This window comes from Pelodiscus sinensis, chromosome 1 (assembly GCF_049634645.1).
Source record: "Pelodiscus sinensis isolate JC-2024 chromosome 1, ASM4963464v1, whole genome shotgun sequence".
NCBI classification, from domain to species: Eukaryota; Metazoa; Chordata; order Testudines; family Trionychidae; genus Pelodiscus; species Pelodiscus sinensis.
In genome coordinates, this window is record NC_134711.1 from 287,992,933 (window position 1) to 288,013,753 (window position 20,821).

The following is a 20,821-nucleotide window of genomic DNA, read 5'->3' on the forward strand; positions in this document are numbered from 1 at the left end:
ATTTAAATCTCGGGCTTCATTTGCAACTCCGGTTGCCCTCATTTGCCTACCTAGCTCGAACTAACGAGCTAGTGTAGACATATCCTAGGAGATTTGATATAATAAACAGATAATTAGGATTTCAGAAGCTGAGCCTATAATGTTAACAATTTGGGAGAAATAATTGTAATGCTGCCTGATTGAACCTCTATATTTTGTGTGAACAATTATCCTGAGAAGTACAGTTTCTTACCCATATCTGTCTTGAAACACACAGAGTAAAGCGAAAACTCCCATACAATCTCCTACTACAAGCAACACAGCTCCTTTTGGCCTGAAGCCACGATCAGGTAAGACTCTGGGAAAGATAAAATACAACAGGGCTGTTTCTCCAGGAAACTCAAGAACCTTAAATTTCGTCTGTTCTATCCCCATCCAGCAGGAATCAACAAGTCTGTTTTTAATTTCTTAAGCCTATGCTTATGATGATAAATGTTCACTTACATTATATATATTTAGTAAGAAAGGAGGAAAAAATACTGTCCCTAAAACACTGGAAAAATTACTAACTTTTCAGCGCATTTTTATATGGATCAGTTTTCATCCCTCATTTTTTCATATATAAAAACATTATATATATGCCTGATACATTCATTTAAATCCTATGCTCACCTAGTTGACACAAAGGAATACATTTTAAATCTGTGAATAAATAAATGCATATGATAATAAGATTTATTTGGGTAATAATTATGCATTGTTTTGAAAATATATTTGAGTTTTTCCATGGGGGGGGGGGGATGTGTGTGTGTATGTTTGTGTGTGTGTGTGTATTTATATTTATATTTTAGTATGTATTAATGCATAATTATTGACATTTTAATTAGTATGATCATATGAACCAATTTTAATTGCTAGATTATTAAAAATGAACAAACTCTTTAAAATGGGATCAAATGTAGGAGGACAGGGGTTTTTTCCTTTTGTTTGCTGAAAGATAAAGTATTGGAAGCTATCTCACACTGTCTTTAAAGTATATCATTGCTTAGATTTTTTTTCAATATATTTCAGCTTTCTAAAAATGTGATTCTGGTTTCTTTCTTTCTCCACTAATGCTTTTAATTAAATGCTGAGAAGTCACTACAATCTTGTTGCTTTCATAATGAAATATTCCAGTAACAGCAGAACATTTTCATATTTGAATGTATTATAAGAAATTGTACCCATAGAATTTATTAAAACATTAAGAGTGATAATGAAACAAAGAAAATGCTGTCCAACCAAAAATGGAGTTGTCACTGAGAGCTTTTAAATTCACTGTTCAGTTTAGATGATGGGAAAAGTAAGCAATGTAACTGAAACCCAAAAGTTTAACATGTGTTAAGAACCAATGCATAGCAGCTTAACAAATTGAAAATTTCAAGCATTCTTATGTATCTTTACATAAGAATTCAATTAATTTTATATATATATATATGTAATTCAATTAATTGTGCATAGCAATGCCCTCCAATCTGAACTACCCAAGGTGCAAAAAAGATCTATTCTTTTGTAAATATGTTATGTAGTTTAGCCCTTATGTCCCAGTTGTTTGTTCAATATTATAGTTTATGAAAGACAACCTGAAAGCCATTATTTTTGTAGATTTCAGTTGAATTACTCCTCATTTACACCAGAGTAAAATAATGGAATTATGCTAATGTGAAATCAGCATCAGTCCCAATGTCTTTTTTCCATTATATAATATTAGTGAGAGGCCTGCTCTACAGTACAAAGGTAAGTTTATCTAAGTTACGCTTCTTAAATTAGGTAAGATACATAACTTAAGACCTTGTCTACACTGAGAGATAAGGTCAAATTTATAAAGCTTGATTTTTTTAGCACCTGGTTTTGTAAGGTCTAAAGTGCATGTTCCCACTGTGTGCAAGAATTCAATGCAGTTCAAAATAGCTCATCCCCAGTAGGGTGGCTACTGTCAACTTGGGAGCAATGCACTGTGAGCCGCTATCCCACAGTTCCTGTGCTCCTTTGCATCTTAGGTTATGCTCACAGTGCTCATGTTGTCAGTTTCCCATAAGGCACTCATCTCCCATGGTGCCCCACTGGAAAGCAATGGCAAACAGTCTTTTTGTGCTCTTTTTTTCCCATGATTACCTGCACTGAAGCCGTAACAGCATAACCATGGAAGCCATTGTAGATTCTGTTGCGCATCAAAGCATTATGGAAATTATTGTAACCCTGGGGAGCCTTATGCTAGAATACATCCAGGATCTGCCTGAATGAGAGAGAATCGCGGGAGGTCATGAACATATTCTTTTGTGAAACACATAAACAAGTAGCCAATGCTGCTGTCATTCGATAAACACAGACTGGTGGGCCTGCAACTATGAGACTACCAGCAGTGGCTGCAGAACTTTCACATGCATAAGACCAAATTCATGGTAGTTTACAAATCACTTTCTCCTGCCCAGAAGCACAAAAATTCCAGAATGAGATCCACTCTGACAATGTAGAAACAAGTGGCAGTTGTCCTATGGAAGCTTGTAATACCAGACACCTTACTGGTCAATTGAGAATCAATTCGGAGTGGGAAATCTACAGTGCGGGTTGTTGCAATCCAAGTAGCCAAGGCAATCAATACCCTCTGCTACAAAAGGTAGTGACTCTCGGAAATGTTGAGGACATAGTGGAGGATTTTGCAACGATGCGGTTCCCTAACTGTGGTGAGGTGAAAGATGGAACACACATCTCTATCTTGGCACCTGACCACCTTGCCAAGGAGTACATATCCGCCAGGAATATTTCTCAATGGTGTGGTTGGAGTTGGTGGATCACAAGAGCCGTTTCACAGACATCATCGTGGGATGGTTAGGAAAGGTGTATGACGCAGGCATCTTTAGGAACTCCTGCCTCTTCAGAAAGCTGCAAGCTGGAACTTTCTTTCCAGACCAGAAAATTACCATCAGAGGCACTGAAATGTCAATAGTGATCCTTGACAGTCCAGCCTATCCTTTGCTCCCATGGCTCATGAAGCTGTTCACAGGCAGCCTAGACCACAGTAAGGAGCAGTTTTACTACAGGCTGAGCAAGTGCAGCATGGTAGTGGAATGTACTTTTGGGCATTGGAAGGTAAGATTCTGCAGTCTACTGACTAGGTTAGACCTCAGCAAAAGCAACATCCCTGTTGTAGTGGCACCCTGCTGTGAGCTCCATAACATTTGTGAGAGTAAGGAGGAAAGTTATATGGCAGGGTCAAAGCATAGTGCCTAGCCAGTAATTATGAATAGCCAGACACCAGAGCAATAAGGAGGGCACAGCAAGAGGCACTGCAAATTAGGCTTTGAAAGACATTTTTATGAGTGTCCAGAATTGAGTGTCATGCATGTTGCTCTCAACAAGCTGCCCCTGCATTCAGTGTGCTTGTCTGAAAGCCATCCCCCTTCAACACAAGCAATAAAGAGACAATTGTGCAGAAATCATGTATTTTTATTTAGGGAACACAGGGACAAAAAAGGAGTTCATGTGGGAGCTTGGGAGGAGCAGTGATCACAATTGTGGGAAGGACAGCTTTTTGCTTCGAGGCGGATCCCTAGGGGGTTGAGTGTCATGCATCCCTTGACTCCCTCCACCCACATGTTCTAAGGCTCCGGGAGAGGAGACTGGAACATTGTGAGGTGAGAACGTGGTTTTGCAAGGGCTGGAGGAGGTTGCCTGTGCATGTAGCTATCCTGGAAGGTTGCCATGTGGTTCATCACATCTACCATGGTCCTCAAGAATCTCTCCTGGTTCTTGACTTCCAGATATGGCAGCAGGGCAGGGTCTCATGTGGTGCCTGTGTGTTCAGCACCCTCCATTTGCCAGGACAGTGCAACTTTCCCTTCCTGCAGGAGCATATGGGCAGAAGGGGGAAGGGCATCTAGGCATGATGGCGGTACAGGGCAGGGGCTCAAGCCATGCCTCCTTGGGAATGAGCAAATGGAGGTTTACTGCAGAAGCTTCCCCTGCTCCTTATGGGTTGCCATATGAGAGAGCAGTCTTTTCCAGATCACACATAGTGATAGGGAGCAGGTGCTGATGGATTGTGGCTGGAAATCTAGACCTTATGCTGCAATGATTTGTGCTGCAATGATTCTAGTTTACACTGCTGGCTTGGTGTGGAAAGGTATCCTACCAGGGCGGACAGAATAAGGCAGCTTCCCCAGTATCCTTGTGAGAAGTATTAAAGAGTTCTTCTATGAGAACTTTATGGAGATGTGCATGAAAGATTCCTGCTCCATCTCCAGACACTTGAACAAACTATTCCAAGGACCCTTTACTGTGTAGGCACAGTGTCCATCACAGATCACACCCAATTGCCTTAACCCATTTGTAGCATGATAACAAATGTGAGCCCACCCAAAGTGTCCTCCCCAGGATCAGTGCCCGATTGTGAGACACTCTGAGTGGAGGGCATTGTCTCCAAAGTTATAAAACTGTCGGTGATGTAAATTGCCCCACTTGCTTGCAGACCACTCTCCTTCTCAACCACACTGCCTTCCATGCTGTTGCCTGAGGTTTCCAAAGGAGTGTCTGGGAAGGAATCCATGGACTGGCTAGGAAAGCTGGTTGGGTCCCCTCGCAGGATTGCATATAGTAGCTCATAGAAGTGGCACGTTTGTGGCAGTGATCCAGACTGTCCATTTACCTCCTTTGTCTTCTGGTTAACTGTCTCAGCTCCTTTATTTTCACACAGCACTGCTGGGTGTCCCTGATGTATCCTTTCTCCTCCATGCCCTGTGCAATCCTGGCATAGATATCTGTGTTCCTTTTACTGGTTTGTAGTTCTGCCTGCACAGATTCCTTTCCCCACATATCAGTGAGTTCCAGGATCCCTTTCATGTTCCATGCTGGTCCTCATCTGTGACCCTGGGAAAACATGATGAGGTGTGCTTCCCGCTCTGTGGTCTACTCGCCACGCTGGCCACACAGGAAATTCAAATTTTCTAGGGGCTTTTCTTGTTCATATGGATAGCAGTAGAGTTGAAGGTCCTGGCCAGAGTGATCACCATGTGGGCACCTCTCAGAAGCCAAGGACTTCAACTTTCATAGTGCTGTGTTTGTATTTCCATGAAGTCGACCATGCAAGGTTGAATTTAGTGTTACTCCTTGTGAAAAGCAGAAATACCAAAATCAGCTTCAGCGACCACTAAAGACAACAGAGCAGGCTTGGTGGTGTGGACTCATTGTTTAGAATCATAGAATACTAGGACTGGAAGGGACCTTGAGAGGTCATTGAGTCCAGTCCCCTGCCCTCATGAGACTAATTCAACCTAATGTGGTTAAGATCAAGCTCAATTCCCAGTGTAGACCAGGCCTGAGTCAATGTAACTTAAATTAATTTACAGCGGTGTTGGCATCATGCTGTGTTGACTGGGCATGCTCTCCCATCAACATAGTTTCTGCCTCTTGGGGAGGTGAAGTACTGAAGTCAATGGAAGAACACTCTCCCATCAACTTACCCTGTTTTTACCAGATCCACTTAATTGATGCCTGCTGCATCAATTGCAGCTGTGAAGATGTGCCCTTAGTTGATCATGTGCCTTTAGTTGATACAGTATGGTATGATGAAACTTACAAATGAAATTTAACACCTTGGGAACTTCTCACCTTACCTATCACATTTCCCTTGAAAAAGTAAGCACTTCATTAAGGCGTTACATCTAGTCCTTTAATTTGGTTTACCCCCACACTGGAGCTGAAAGTATCTATACAGACAAAACCAGTGTAGCTGTGAAGATACCTGTACTTTTGGTGAATTTGTATTTGCCTTTTCAAATCAAAGCTGGTTTGTTGGCCTCCGTCGGTCAGTTGACCATGGATGACGTATCCTAGTTCTCGTCTTGGTTCGTGTCGAATTGTCTGGGACAGCGTCGGGGACAGCGTCGTTGGTGGCTGAAAAGGCCAATCCGGGACAGGCATTCTTTGCCGCAGAAGTCGCAGCTATAGGTGGTTCCCTGGCTGTTGTTGTTGCGTAACTTCCTGCGGGCTCGCTTTTCTTCTGATGCACGCATCATGTTCGTTTCGCCTGACTTGAGCTGTGTGGTCAGGGTGCCCCTCCACTTTGGGCGGTCTACTGCGAGGTCTTCCCAGGACTGCGTGTTTATGTCGATGGCTTTCATGTCCCTCTTCACGACATCTTTAAATCGCAGGTTCGGGCGCCCTGTGGTTCTCTTCCCAGATGCCAGTTCCCCGTAGAGGATGTCCTTTGGGATCCTCCCATCCTTCATGCGGCGTACATGGCCAAGCCAACGCAGGCGACGTTGTCGGAGCATGGTGTACATGCTGGGGAGGCCGGCTCGAGTCAGAACTTCGAAGTTGGAGACTTTGTCTTGCCAGGTAATACCCAGGATGCGGCGCAGACCTCGTAGATGGAAGGCGTTCAGTCTCCGCTCTTGTCTCGCGTATGTGGTCCATGTCTCGCTCCCGTACAGCAGGGTGCTGATGACGCAGGCGTTGTACACTGCCATCTTTGTTGCGGTTGTCAGCCTGGGGTTGGTCCACACTCGGGTTGTCAGGCGGGCTAAAGTAGAGGCTGCCTTCCCGATCCTCTTGTCGAGCTCAGCGTCAAGGGAGAGATTATCGGTGATGGTGGAGCCCAAGTACGTGAACTGGTGGACGACGTCAAGCTGGTAGTCGTCTACTGTGATGGCTGGTGGAGTGACAGTGTCCTGGCTTAGGACGTTTGTTTTTTTCAAACTGATAGTCAGCCCAAAGTCTTTGCAGGCCATGGAAAAACGGCTCATCAGCGACTGTAGTTCTTCCTGGGTGTGTGTGACGACTGCTGCGTCGTCGGCAAATATCATGTCCCTGATCAGCGTCTCGCGTATCTTCGTCTTGGCTTTGAGGCGAGAGAGATTGAATAGCTTGCCGTCCGATCTGGTGCGGAGGTAGATTCCTTCCGTTGCTGAGCCGAAGGCATGCTTAAGGAGCAGGGCAAAGAAGATCCCAAACAATGTGGGGGCAAGAACGCAGCCTTGCTTGACGCCGCTGCTGATGCTGAAAGGCTCGGAGCAACTGCCGTTAAACTGCACTGTTCCCTTCATGTCTGTGTGGAAGGATTCAATCAAACTCTGCAGTTTTGGTGGGCAGCCGATCTTGTGAAGGATTTTGAAGAGTCCGTCTCTGCTGACCAGGTCAAAGGCTTTGGTGAGATCAATGAAGGAGACGTACAGGGGCATCTGCTGTTCTCTACACTTCTCCTGGAGTTGTCGTAGGGAGAAAATCATGTCTACGGTTGACCGTTCTGCGCGGAAACCACACTGTGACTCCGGGTAGACACGTTCAGCCAGCTTCTGCAGTCGGGTCAAGATGACCTTAGCAAATACTTTGCCTACGATGCTAAGAAGGGAGATGCCTCTGTAGTTGTTGCAATCACTTCTCTCGCCCTTATTCTTGTAGAGGGTGACGATCTTAGCATCCCGCATATCCTGCGGTACGGCTCCTTCTTTCCAGCACTGACAGAGCACTTTGTGAAGAGGGTGCAGTAGGGAACACTTGCACTGTTTCAGCAGGTCTGGAGGAATCCCGTCGCTGCCGGGGGCTTTTCTTGAGGCCAGTTTATCAACAGCCTTGCTGAGCTCTTCTACTGTTGGCTCTGCATCAAGTTCTTCCATTATTGGCAGGCATTCAATGGCATCTAATGCTGCGGAGGTCACCGTATTCCGTCTGGAGTAGAGGTCAGAGTAGTGTTCCACCCATCTCCCCAACTGTTGTTGCTTGTCGGAGATTATTTCTCCAGTAGATGACTTGAGGGGTGCTGTTTTGCTCTTGGTAGGGCCCAGCGCTTTCTTGATGCCGTCGTACATGCCTCTTGTGTTCCCTGATATGGCTGCTTTCTGGATGTCGTTGCTGAGCTGCTGCCAATATTCGTTCGCACAGTGTCTGGCAACCTGTTGAGCCTTGCTCCTAGTAGCCCTGAGAATTTGTAGGTTCCTCTGGCTTGGTGACCGCTTGTATTCTGCCAGGGCGGCGCGCTTGGCTTCTATGACTGGAATCATCACAGAGGACTTTGCTTCAAACCAGTCGTGCGTCTTTGTGGTCCTCTTTCCAAAGGTTGCCAGGGCAGTGCAGTGCATTATGTTCCGCAGTGTTTCCCACTTTCCCATGGCAGAGTCTCCTGTCTGTGTGGCGTCAAGTTCCTTCTCAAGCGCTTCTGCGAATTTCTGCGTCAGGTCAGGCTGCGACATCTTGCTGACGTCGATGCGAGGATTTCCTTGTTTCCTTGAACGATAAAACCTCTTCGGGTTCAGCCTGATCTTGCAGCACACTAAGGAGTGGTCTGTGTCGCAGTCAGCGCTATGATAAGAGCGTACGTGCAGGACGCAATTGATAGCTGAGCGGCGAACTAATATAAGGTCCAACTGGTGCCAGTGTTTCGAGCGCGGATGTCGCCAGGAGACCTTATGCTGGGGCTTGGTCTGAAAGTATGAGTTGGTGATGCACAGGTTGTAGAAAGCGCAGAGCTCGAGCAGGCGTTGGCCGTTCTCGTTCATTTTGCCGACGCCAAATTTTCCGAGGCACGAAGGCCATGAGTCATTGTCCGCACCTACTCTGGCATTGAAGTCACCCAGAAGGATGAGTTGTTCCTTGTCGGGGATGCTGTTGATGACAGATGTTAGGTTCTCATAGAACCGGTCTTTAGTTTCCAATGTTGCGTTCAGAGTTGGGGCGTATACGCTGACGAGGGTGATAGGGCCCGTGGTGGTGTTGAGACGAAGGGTGAGGAGTCGTTCTGAGCCATTACTGCCTGGTTCTACCATACTCAGTAGGCTATTTTTCACCGCGAAAGCTACGCCATGCTGTCTGGGCTCGTCTGGGGCCTTTCCCTGCCAGTAGAAGGTGTAGTCTTTTTCTTTCAGAATGCCTGAGTCTGCCAGTCGTGTTTCCTGTAGGGCGGCGATGTCTACGTTCAGCCTCAGAAGTTCGTTGTTGATGACTGCTGTCTTTCGTAGGTCGTCAATGTCCCAAACGTCTTCGGAGAGGCCCGTCAACATTGTACGGACATTCCAACATCCCAGTTTAAGAGGTGGTCTCTTTCTCAGTGTTTTGTTGCCTGGTGCGATGGTTGCAGCCTGCCGTTCGGAATATTCCTAATCCCCATGCACCCAGTGAGGAAAGCAGACTGTGGCGGGGCAGTACCTGACTGTCTGGGGGCTGCCCAGCTTGAGGCGGGCGGTAACTGCCCAGTGAGACCCGAAGATCCCTCCCACCGTCGGGAACAACCCCTGGCGCCATGCTCTACGCCAATTGAGCTGTGGCTTATAACCGGTAAACTGTTGCTCCCCGTGTTGTTTCCGCGCTAGTAGCGCTAGCGAGGCTGGAGTGTCCTCTCCAGGGTTGCGAGATATGTTGGTAGTCGGATACTAGCCAGGGCGATGTAATATGGAGGAACAGGCTATTGCCCACGTAGCGGGTCCCCCCTCTCCACATCGTCGATGGATCCAAAGGAACAGCAGGGCTGCTACAGTTTGGCATCGGCGCCGTCGCAGGAGTTGCCAGAGCGAGGCTGCAAGCAGCGTCGAACTGTCTTAGGGACTCCGACTCCGGATTTTTCCTCGAGGTTTACTCCTGAAGCCTTTTCCATGGAAGAATATAGCCGCAAGGCAGCGGAGGTTTAAAATCAGGGTTTTCCTTCCCCTAGATGAACTGCCTTCTAGGCTGACGAGTATCATCTCCCCGAAGCAACTGGTTATAAGGCGCCAGTGACCCGCCCGCGCCCCTTCTCCTGTCAGTTAAAACAGTTCCGCCGGGTTTACAAGCTAAACCGCACGTGAAGGCCAGGAGCTGGACTTGGTTGTCAGAGGCTATTGGAGACGCACGCCGTATAGGGGTACTTTATAGACAGTGGGAGCTTATCCCCACTACCACCCCTGGCTATGACAACCTTGGAACGCTGGTTACCTTGCACAATTCTAATTTCTTCAAATAATGCCATTGTACTTTTCAAGCTTTCATTTTTCTTCTAAATGAATGTACTAATCTAAACCCTTACACCCTTTTCAATCAGTGTTTGCTTCTTAATTACTTACATCCTTATTGCCATAGATCTGGTCTTGGAATCCAAGCATGCTGTGTAGACCAGTAAAGTTAGTATTATAATTTTCAGTTCAGTTTAGAGTTGAAGTTTAATAGCTTTTTTATTTAAATAATATGTGGCCCCTTAGGAGAGAACTTAAAAAAATTAGGAAAAATGTTTAGCACTTTACTACTACAATTTAAATTTTACAGAAGCAGATTGTTTCAAATTGTTTAATACCAGTGCAAGATTTGTTTTAAATGGTTCTTACCAAAATTTGTAAGTCTTGCTTTGAAAAACAAAAATAGAAACAAGAAGGATATGTGGTAACAAAGAAAATACCAGCGGGGAAAAAATAATGGGGCAGACTTTCAAGCAAAATATATTTAAACATGCCCTTCAGAGTTTATAGTTTATTTTTCCTATTTGATTCTACTTAAAATTAAAGTTTTTATTTCTATTTAATATTATTTCACTGTTTCATGGTGATTTATGTCTCTAGGAAAGATAAAAATAAACAGAGTACTAGACTTCTGGTAATGATTCCAGCTTTTTTAAGTACATACACAAAGCCTGCTTCCAGAGGATAAACCACAGTTACTTTGACTTCTCTGTCAGCACATACTAGATTTGCATTCATGCATTCTTTTTATATTCACATTTTAAGGCTAGACAAACATGGGAAAAATCCATACCTGATGCCTAATTAAGTATCCAAAGAAAATGTTTTTCAGAAGTAATGAATATGCTGCCCTGACCTTTTGGTATGTACCTTTTTTTTTAAAACAGGGCAAACTCTGCTATACAGAAGGTAAAAGGAGTAGCTCAAAGCATTTTTAAATGGTTTGTCTTATGTCTACATGTTTGAGGAGCAGACCTCTCTAATTCCCATTAGTGATTGTAAAAAAACATTTGAACATCACTGAATATTGTAAAGAAATAAATAACATGAATTTCCTTTTAGCAATAATTTTGTTGCTAAAAACACTTTCATACTGTATGCAGGAATAGCTCAGAGCAGTTCATGGATTTACTCCTGATTTCAAAAATATCAAAGCAATATTAGTAATAGTGGTGCTACTGTAGATAAATTTGAGAATATCCTAAACTTCTTGCCATGTTGCTCACTATGAAACCTTAATTTTACTCAGAACTTGATTGTCTGTACCCATGCCATCTAATACCCTTTGCAGTATTCAAAAGTATTCATTGCTTCTTTTGTGCCATATTTAATTTTTCTTTCATGGCTTTTACTGAACAGAGTGGCTTGCAAGCCTGAGGAACAATACTTGTGTCCTCAAAATCTACATAAAGTACTGAAAAAAAATTTGAAGTTTGAAGGCCTTCTGCAGTAGAAATTCCAAGGAAATGAATAATCAACTGTTAATTATTTAATTGCAACAAAACTCTGAAATCCGTATCTGTATCAAGTCTCTTCATTTTGTTAACTCTCATGCATTAAAGCAGATTTAGTTTTCATGGACATGTGCTGGAAAACTATCAGTTTCAAAGAGTAAGTGATAATCAACTAGGAAATATTTTTCCTTATTCATTGATAGAAAAATAGTAACTACCATCTTCTAATTTGTTATGTTTACTTTCTTCCCAGGAAGTGAATTGGCTGGTATGTGTACTTTGGAAACTCATGAGAATCATTTTTAACAAATGAGAATAACAGTACTGCCTCAGATACATCATATGTTTGCAGGTGTTGATCCTGCTGGAAGTGTGTTACATTTTGGTGACTCACTGATGCAGCTGGCTCCTTATCCCACAGGATATTAGTGAGCTAGGAGTAGCTAGAGACAGAATGAACTGAGGTTTGGAACAGACAGGTTCTAAGGGAAAGAACACTAAGAGAAACCAAACCTAATGACTTAGAGAGGATGGTGGTCTTGGGGTATTATTTTTAATTACTTTTTGGTTAATCTGTTAGATTCCAGAAAGGGTGAATTCTTTTTCTTTTAATAGATGTAGCATTATGTAAGCGGGGGAATGGTCCCGCTCTTGTGGGGAACTTTCCTGGCTTCTATACACCCCGGTGAAATGAACCAGCGAAAGGATCTGAGTCCTCGCTCCCACTTCCTTTACCCCACGGCTCCCTGATCCTGAGGGCTCCCCCTCCACTCTCCTGAGTAGCAGAGCCCTTGAAACCCCAACAAGGCTGGGCCCAGGTTTCCTGGGGCTTAATCCCTGACCTTGTAGTCACTAGGGGCAGGAGTTAGGGTGTCCCCACTCCGAGGTGCTCTCTTTACACTGCAGGCCTTCTTGGCCCAGTGACCACTTCATAAGGTTCAAAGCAAATACAATTTATTAAACATCAACTGATTAAAGAGAATAGAATAAGAAACAATGAGAATGGTTAAATGGGAACACACAGCCCTGCTCTGTAGCACGGGGACATCAACACAGCAGTCTGCAGAGTGTAAGGACAGTTCACAGTCTCTTCCTTAGAAGCCCTGGATGTGCTGCAAGGGGCTGCAGGCTGGACACGCTTGCACTGGCAGTGACCACACAGCCTCAGTCTCTAAGTGGCCAGACCCCTCTCCCAGTCCAGAGCCTTTCCCCACACTTTGCGGGTCCCAGTAGCTCACCACATCCAGCTGCAGGCTGTGCTGCTTGGCCAGTTCCAGCTCCTTGTGTTGTTTCTCTGTTCCTTTTGGCTTTCTGAGCACTGCCAGTCTGCTGCTCAACACAGGGTCTGCACTGCTTGGCCAGTCTGTGTCTGGTTCTGTCGCTGCAGGACTTCTTCTTGTACTCCTCTTTCAGCTCTCTGTCTTTGCAGGACCTCTTCTGCACACAGCTTGTTTGTTCAGAGACAGAGCCAGAACAATCCCCACTTACAACCTGTCAGTCAGGCTGAGCTGGAGTGTTGACTGCTTTCCATTGTCTCTGGGGTCTATCAGTCTCATGAACCCTTCCCCTTCTGAAGCTGGTAAACCAAAAAACTTCCACAGAGTTTTAGTAAGGGGTAACAGTCCCCTTACATTTATTTGAAGTGGGGTGAGAATGCTGTCTTTTTACTGAGGCTTTATTTTTTCCATTTTTTCCATTTTAATATTTAAAAATAACTTTTAATTAAAGCAATACAAATCATTGCCTTTTAAAATCTAAATGCTAATTTTCATGTTTATAGCAAACCCAGATTTCTGTGAAGTACTGTAAACACACTTATTTTAAATTGAATTAAAAATATAATTTGGCATTCAAACTGGCAACATGGTGATGATTTATGTATTTGTATTTTAATAGCATCCAAAGACCTCATTCAGGATCAGGGCCCTAAGCTTAAATTGTACATGATGGAAAATAGGGAGCCAGCAAGAAGTTGAAAGAGGGAGATGAAGTGGTTAGAGTGGTGGGCAAAGATGATCATTGGCAGCTATGATTTGTAAGGACCACAGGGTGGGGGGCAGTGCGAGGCTTGGGGGAAGCAAGAGAGGAGGAACATTAAGTAATCAAAAATGAGAGAGAAAGGGACAGTGTAGGTTAGGAGGGGGAAAGGGAAGAGATTGTGGAGAATGGTGGTGGATTTGACACCCAGGAGTGAAGCCTTGTTTTAGATAATGGGAGGAGGAACAAGAAGGAGGAAGAAAATTGGTAGCAGGGGCGACGGTGTTGAGGAGAGAGGTTACAAGTCTTGTGTTTGAAACAGTCTATAAGATCTTATGCAAAGAGGAAAGAGAATGCAGAAGAGGAGAAGGCTGTAGTAAGGGTATCAAAGGTAGGCAAATAAAAGACTAGGACTGTGCATGATGAAGTTAATAGGAGGGGAGAAGTAGTGCTGCTTGAGCTAAAAGATGACAGCTGAAGAAGGAAGGAATAAAGTCACAAGGATCATAAGATTTTCTTTGTGATAGAAGGGACAACCAAAGGAGCTACTACCAGTATATCCAAGACAGAATTGGGTACTTAAAAAAAATGTTCCAAGAAAAATCTTAATTTAATTAAACTGTGTTTATGCTCCTCTAACACCGAAAACCTGAAATATATGTTTATTCTCTAATGTTTTCTGCTTGGTTTTATGTTTTTACTGCTGCAACTGCATTGATGATAAATTTACACATCATTTCACAGTGTTAGGGTTTCCTTTCTTTAGCCCACAGTATGTAATCTATGGGTATTTTTCTTCATAGGCATTGGTTGTAAACGTAATTATGTAAAGTGCAATGTTGTAATAATCTTGTTAAGATTAACAGCATTAGCTGCACATATAATGTATGATTTACAAATACTAACATTTAATTTTTCATTCTTTTTATTCTGTGCACCATCTTTCATTCTTTTCTTCCAAAATTATACATTTTATATTAATCTCATTTGAATGGCATCCTCTTCATTACCATGAAATCCTCATACCATATATGAAATGCTGCTACTCCTGTGGTTTTTCCCTGGTCTGTATACTTCTGGCTCTCATTCCCCTGCAACAGACCCACCCCTCACTCTTCCTCCTATCTCCTTCAACAAACTTACGCAGGCTCAAACATGGGACAACTATAGCTACAGTATCCCATCTGAAGGGGACAGTGACAATGGTAGGTGATCTGTATGTATTTAATTTGTTTTTTTTCAGACAATTCATATGTTTGTTTATTTCCCACAAAGCTAAAGATGATGGACATTTAATCATGCCCTTTTCATAATAGGTAATAAAACTTAGGAATTAGAAACCAATAGACTGAGATGGTACATGTTAATTAGTGCATAAGAATGTTGAATATGCAGTCTAAGAAGTCCATGAGCAGGAAATGTAGAAAAATCAAATTGATCATTATGTCACTATGAGGCCAATGAAAAGACATTTCACTCACCAGAATTCTTATCTGCATTCCATTCTCTGATGAAGGGATCAAACAGTGGTGAAGGGAGAGAGAGAAATATGTTAGTGAATAAAGCAGTGTTTATGGTGTGTAAAAAAGACAGGTAGGTCAAGTAGATAGGTCGAATGTCCTTTAATTTTAGTTTGTTTCAGCCAAAAATCTGTTTGGAAGCAGAAGCTGTTGTGCCATCATTTTTTCCAGTGATACATGAGCTAAATAAGAGAATTGCATAGATTTTTGTGCTAGACTTGATGGCATATTTTTCAGAGAATGAAAGTTATTCAGAGTTTTTTTTACAGTCAGCAGCACAATGTGCCAAGGAGACAATATCTCTCCATATTTGCAAGTACCTGAGATCTATGAAATATTCAAGATCATATAATACATATGTGATCATGCACAATAAACAAAGCACTGACCAAAATTGAACAGTTCTTAATTTTTATCTCTCATGAAAGAGCAGATCAAATGTGATTTCCTAAGAATATTCCAGATTTCTGAACACTGTCTGGACACACAGAAGATACTAGTCCCCCTTGAGAATTCATCCCACATATCAGTCTGAACCCGTTGCATACTGGAGCAAGATTTTTGGGAATTAGTGGATCCGCTGCAGTGCAGTCATCTATAAAGTTCACTGCTATGTGCATAGCTGTTGAGTCTGAGTGCTTTTGATTAAAACAGCTCCCATAGTCCGGGATACAACAGTAAATGTTAATCTGACTTTACTCCTGTGGACATTATTGTGCTGTATGTCTCATCTGATAATGGATCCAATACACTAAATGCCCTGCACAATGGTTGCTTGAAGTATTTTTAGTTTTGTTTTTTCTGCTACTTAATTAAATCTAATATTATGTGACATTATTGAAAAAAGGCCATTCAGAAAGCTGTAACGTTGAAACATTCGAAAGTATGATGGTCACTCACCAGAATTCTTATTGGCATTATCTTGTACAAGATGTGCTCATATGTTAGAATTCAGCATTCTATTTATTAACATGCTGTCACACCAAAAGAAGAGTTGAATATGATGTAGCAGGTGTTTCTCTGAGTGCTAGACAAGGAACATATATGAATAATTCATTTGTTGTGTATGTGGAGCCCTTTGAAATGGGCTATAAGAAATCTGTTCTGTCCATTCATTGTGAGCCAACTATTCCTACTTGTCTGGCTTATAAAACTGAAACTTAATAAATTAGGCTAAAGAATAAGTTCACATATAGAACACATGTGGTGGCAGTATTTATGCACATTGTTGAAAAATTAAAGCATAGAGTATATGCAAATATGCTTTAAAGTTTGAAATCCTGCACTTCTGGTTTAAGGAGAACTGAAAAACTAAAAAGAGATTTGAGAGTTTCTTAAAATTAAAGTATTGCATCCTCAGCATCATGCCTGGGATTTTTGTTGTTTTTTTTTTCTTTTTCTTTTCATTCTCCAAGAGTTACAAGCTGATTCTGAATGGCTTAAGAAGATAATGTCAGACAAGGCTTCCTGGTTCTTTCCAATATTAAAAATCTATTTCATCATTACAAGCCCTTATCCATAGTTCACATGGTAGAGTATGGGAAATGAAAATGAAAGATGTGCAACACGTAAAACATTGAATTATCTACCCAGCAGATCTTTCTTTAAATGAAAAGAATGGACAATTGGTATATTAATGAAGAAAAACAGTCTTGCTTGTTCTTAAAATAAAGGGAATTCTGGGAACAAAGGTCTATAAGGATTTTTTTCATTGGAAAAGAAATTTGCTGATTCTCTTAACATTTCTTCATAACTTTTTCTTGAAGTTGGTTATCATTTTTTGCCTTATATTGTGCCCTTCTCCTCATACAGTGAGTGACCTGTACTGCTAACAGCACCCTTGGATGATTGCTCTATTTAGTGCATAAACTCCAGATTATTTCCTTTTCTCCAGACTAATTCATTTTGTATTTTTCAATAATGAATAGCATTAACCATCTAGCCTGGTCTTCTAAACAATCCAAATAATTTTGAAGTGACCTGCATTGTTCATTATGTTCACTGCCTCCAATGTTTGTGCCATTTACAGAATTCTATGGTTTGAAATCAAATTCTTTCAACTCTAAACTGCTGAACAGTATCACAATTCTAATCCCCGCATGCTTAAAGTATAGAACATTAATACCTCTCCATTTAACACAGTAATTCCTAAGTTAATGATTATTCATTTAATTGCACTAATCTTTAAGTAAAGTACAAGAGATAATGTAAGATCTATAATCACTAAGGTTACGTCTACACTCTCCCCCTAGTTCGAACTAGGGATGCAACTGTAGGCGACCAAAATTGCTAATGAAGCGGGAATTTAAATATCCCACGCTTCATTAGCATAATCTCACCCGCGCGCTATTCCGATCTCCAGCTGATTTGAACCAGGAAGTGCGCTCTGGGCCATGTTAGTTCAAATCAAACCCCTTGGTACGAACTAATGTTACTCCTCAAAAATGAGGCAGGGAAGTGCTATTAAGCCCTTTTTCCAGGTGGAAAACCAAGGCCCAGAGAGACTAAGTGATTTGCCTAGAATCCCAAAGGAAGTCTAGAGAAGAGCAGGGATTTGAACTCAGGCTCATAAGTTATAGGTTAGTTTCCTGACCACTGAATTTCCTCTCAGTGGTATTCAGATGTCTCTTTAGTATACGAGAGTCACTTATTGCGTATCGACTTGAAGCATATATAATTTAAAAAACTGAATAGAATTGATCACAAGAAATAGAGCCAGATTTTTCAAATGTTCAGACTTGCTTTATCTAAGGGTTGCTATCAGTGTTCCCTCTAGACTTCAGGGCAGCACAGCTTCACTGTGATTAATCAGCCCCGCCTAGTCAGTCAGCTGGGTCTAGGGAGCCCTGCCCCTCTAACTGGGTGGGGCTGATTAATCACCTGTGAAACTGTACTGCCCTGGAGCTTAGAGGGAACACTGGTTACTAGCCCTGGCATTTTTGCAACCACAGGTATTTTCAGTTGCAGTTTTTCTTATTTAGACATCTAGGTACTTGATTGGGCTGGCAAGTTAAGTATTTGCAGTATTAAGTGTCCTAAACTTAGCCTGCAAATAATTGCCTGAAGAAAACTGTTCCTACAATGTAGTGAAAGTGCAAAAATGGAAATCATCAATTGGAAGTCTGATCTTTAACAAAGAGAGATAAACCTACCACACATTGTGGATTAGGCTAAGTATTATTGCTAATTTAATTTGTTTTTACTTACATTTAAAATGTTTTCCAATGTGGGCTTATTGAAACTAATATGAAATAAATAGGCTATGCTGACCAGCAGTGAAGAGAACTACTGTACTTTGATCTGAAAAAATACCTTCTGAGGCATACATTTGTGTGGCTTTGGCTCCCCTTGGTGGAACAAATATATAATGCAGAATAACTAGCATATTCTGTATTGTTGAAACATCCTGAATTAGAACACTTTACTTCTGATATTTTTAGTGTATAACAGAGATGAAAGAATATCTTACTTGCTTGCTAATTTATTTTGCTTGAATGTGTTTTCAGAATAACACTTTGAAAGAATTACCTATATGTTTAAGCTCTGTCCTTTGTTGCCTATAGGTAGAATATATGTCTCTCATTAAGTTAAAAGGAATGAATAATTTTAATATTTATTTTCCATGAGGAGATGATTGCCATTCCTGACATTTATTTACAAAACAGCATAAAGTTGAAGTACCTCATTGTGTTTAGGGTTTCTAATTTATAGCAAACTGGACAGTGATCATGTTGAGAAATAATGTCTAGAGCAGGTGAGTTTCTCCTCAAAGACCAAATATAAGCATCTTTTCTCACGAGACTTATATCCTACATAGGAATAATAGTACACCGAGAATAAACTGAGTCTTACCTATAATAGCATTTCCTTCTAGAACTTTTCCTGTTCTTCTGTACGTTACAATATGGACCAAAGAAAGCTCAGTTTTTCTGTTACGCGGGTGCATGCCAGTTCAATATAGCACATAAGAAAGATAAACAAGGCTACATTGATTGAAGGCCATGATAAAAATGTCCAAGATAGATGCAGACTCAAACAAAAAACACATGATAGTGTCCATTGGCATACCTTATGTACAGTGCTCTTTAAAGTATTGCAGCTGCTAAAACTGGAATGGAGATGTCAACGGAGTTTTCAAGTCTGCTATTGCAGTTTGTGGTGGGCGCATGTTTATATGGTTATGTGTGTGTATTTACCTATTTTCTTTTATATTGAATACATAGATCCACATCTAAATAGTTTCCAGAATTTTAAATGTTGTTTATTTTAAGTTTTACAGTAAGTTGTTTACTAATTTGAAATGTAAATAATTACTTAATACTTTAACTGATATTCTTAGTAAATGTAGACTTTTTTTTATAGTAACAGTAGGAACAGTTTAAAAAATTGGCATGATACGGGAACACAATATTCATTTTTACCATACTGTTAAAAATGTAGTCTTCCATTTCTTCATATGTCTTGCTTTGTTATGGATATCTGAAGGGAGCTCTTGATATCTAGCTTGTGATCTGTTATCCTTGAATTTTAACTATGGTGCACAAGAATTTATTCACAGAACTGCCTTAGAGTTTAATGGCATTCACGTAGCTAAATCCCCATGGCATAGTTTGAAAATATGTGATCTTTGCTTTATGCTGCTCTTCAAATTAAGATATTTGTAGAGATCTTTTGATGGGCTGTTTTTTATTGATTAACTACTAGACTCTCTTACTGTGTAGTTTGTGGCATTTCCTGAAATAGTTCTTTTAATGAAGCATTGTACTTTGCAGTTACTGCAACCATCAGCTTATCCAGAATAGGGTTATTCCTTAAGCCATTGGTTCCAAACAGAGTTTTCATTTGGCCACTTTAATATCATCAAATAAATTATCTCATGCAGGAACCCTTTTTCCCTCTTCCAAGATCTTAATGCAAGTACAGAAGCAAACATGTCAAGGATCCAGAAAATCCCTGAGTACAGTTCATCTTAGTGATCCTTCAGATTGATTGGGCCTCATGCAAGCATGCACTCACCCTGTGTTGAATTTATTTGAACGTTTGTTACATTTTCTTTTTTCCTAGCATGTTTCATAATTTGAAAATTGATGTAAAAGTTAAAACATTTATCCAAAACACAACCTAAATAAACATGAGATTGTATTTGCATGAAATAATGTCAGTAGTGAACTGCCATTTCTATTCCGTATAGTGCCTTTCCTTTTATTGAGATAGAAATGTAGCCGTGTTAGTCTGGTGTAGCTGAAACAAAATACAGGACTATGTAGCACTTTAAAGACTAACAAGATGGTTTATTAGTTTGTTTATTAATAAACCATCTTGTTAGTCTTTAAAGTGCTACATAGTCCTGTATTTTGTTTCCTTTTATTATGCACTTTAAAAGAATAATTTAATTCTTAATTCCCACCAGTTGGTGGCACCAACAGCTTTGCTATTTGCTTTTGAAGGGCTCATTTGTAGTTTCACTTCCCATGGGATTGAAAGGAGGTAGTTTTAAATTGTTGGACTTCAGGTTTTATTTTTTTGAATTACTAAACATATTTAATTTAGAGCAATGGTTTTCAGCCTATGGTCCTTTCACAGACCACATGTAAGATTTCCAAAGGTGGCCATACATCTGTTTGAAATTTTGTAGGTATTCACAAATGAAAAAAAGATTGAAAATCAGCAGTGGGTTTCAAACTTTTGTATTGGTGACCCCTTTCACACAGCAAGCCCCCAACCTCCTTATAAATTTGAAATCACATTTAAATATTTAACAATATTGTTAATGTTGTAGATGAAACAGAGTTTGGAGGCAGACAGCTCATGACTCCCAAGTAAATACCTCACAATCTTTGAGGGGCTCATGAAACCACAGTGTGAAAATTCCTGGAGAAACAAATAGAAGGCCAGCTCTTACTAATCACTTCTCTTTCTGCTGACTCAAGGCTTT

The 20,821-nt window shown here is 41.2% G+C and overlaps 1 protein-coding gene across 7 annotated transcripts in view; it reads left to right on the forward strand.

Moving 5' to 3' along the window:
- LRCH1 (leucine rich repeats and calponin homology domain containing 1) overlaps window positions 1–20,821 on the forward strand; it is a 219,722-nt gene that overhangs the window by 160,608 nt on the left and 38,293 nt on the right. For 5 of the 7 annotated variants that reach the window (XM_075919027.1, XM_075919025.1, XM_075919026.1 and 2 more), the window contains 2 exons: window positions 257–329; window positions 14,467–14,571. In XM_075919027.1, coding sequence (XP_075775142.1) covers window positions 257–329; window positions 14,467–14,571 — 178 coding nt within the window. The remainder of the gene's footprint in view (window positions 1–256; window positions 330–14,466; window positions 14,572–20,821) is intronic. The other 2 variants (XM_075919029.1, XM_075919030.1) reach the window with 1 other exon arrangement.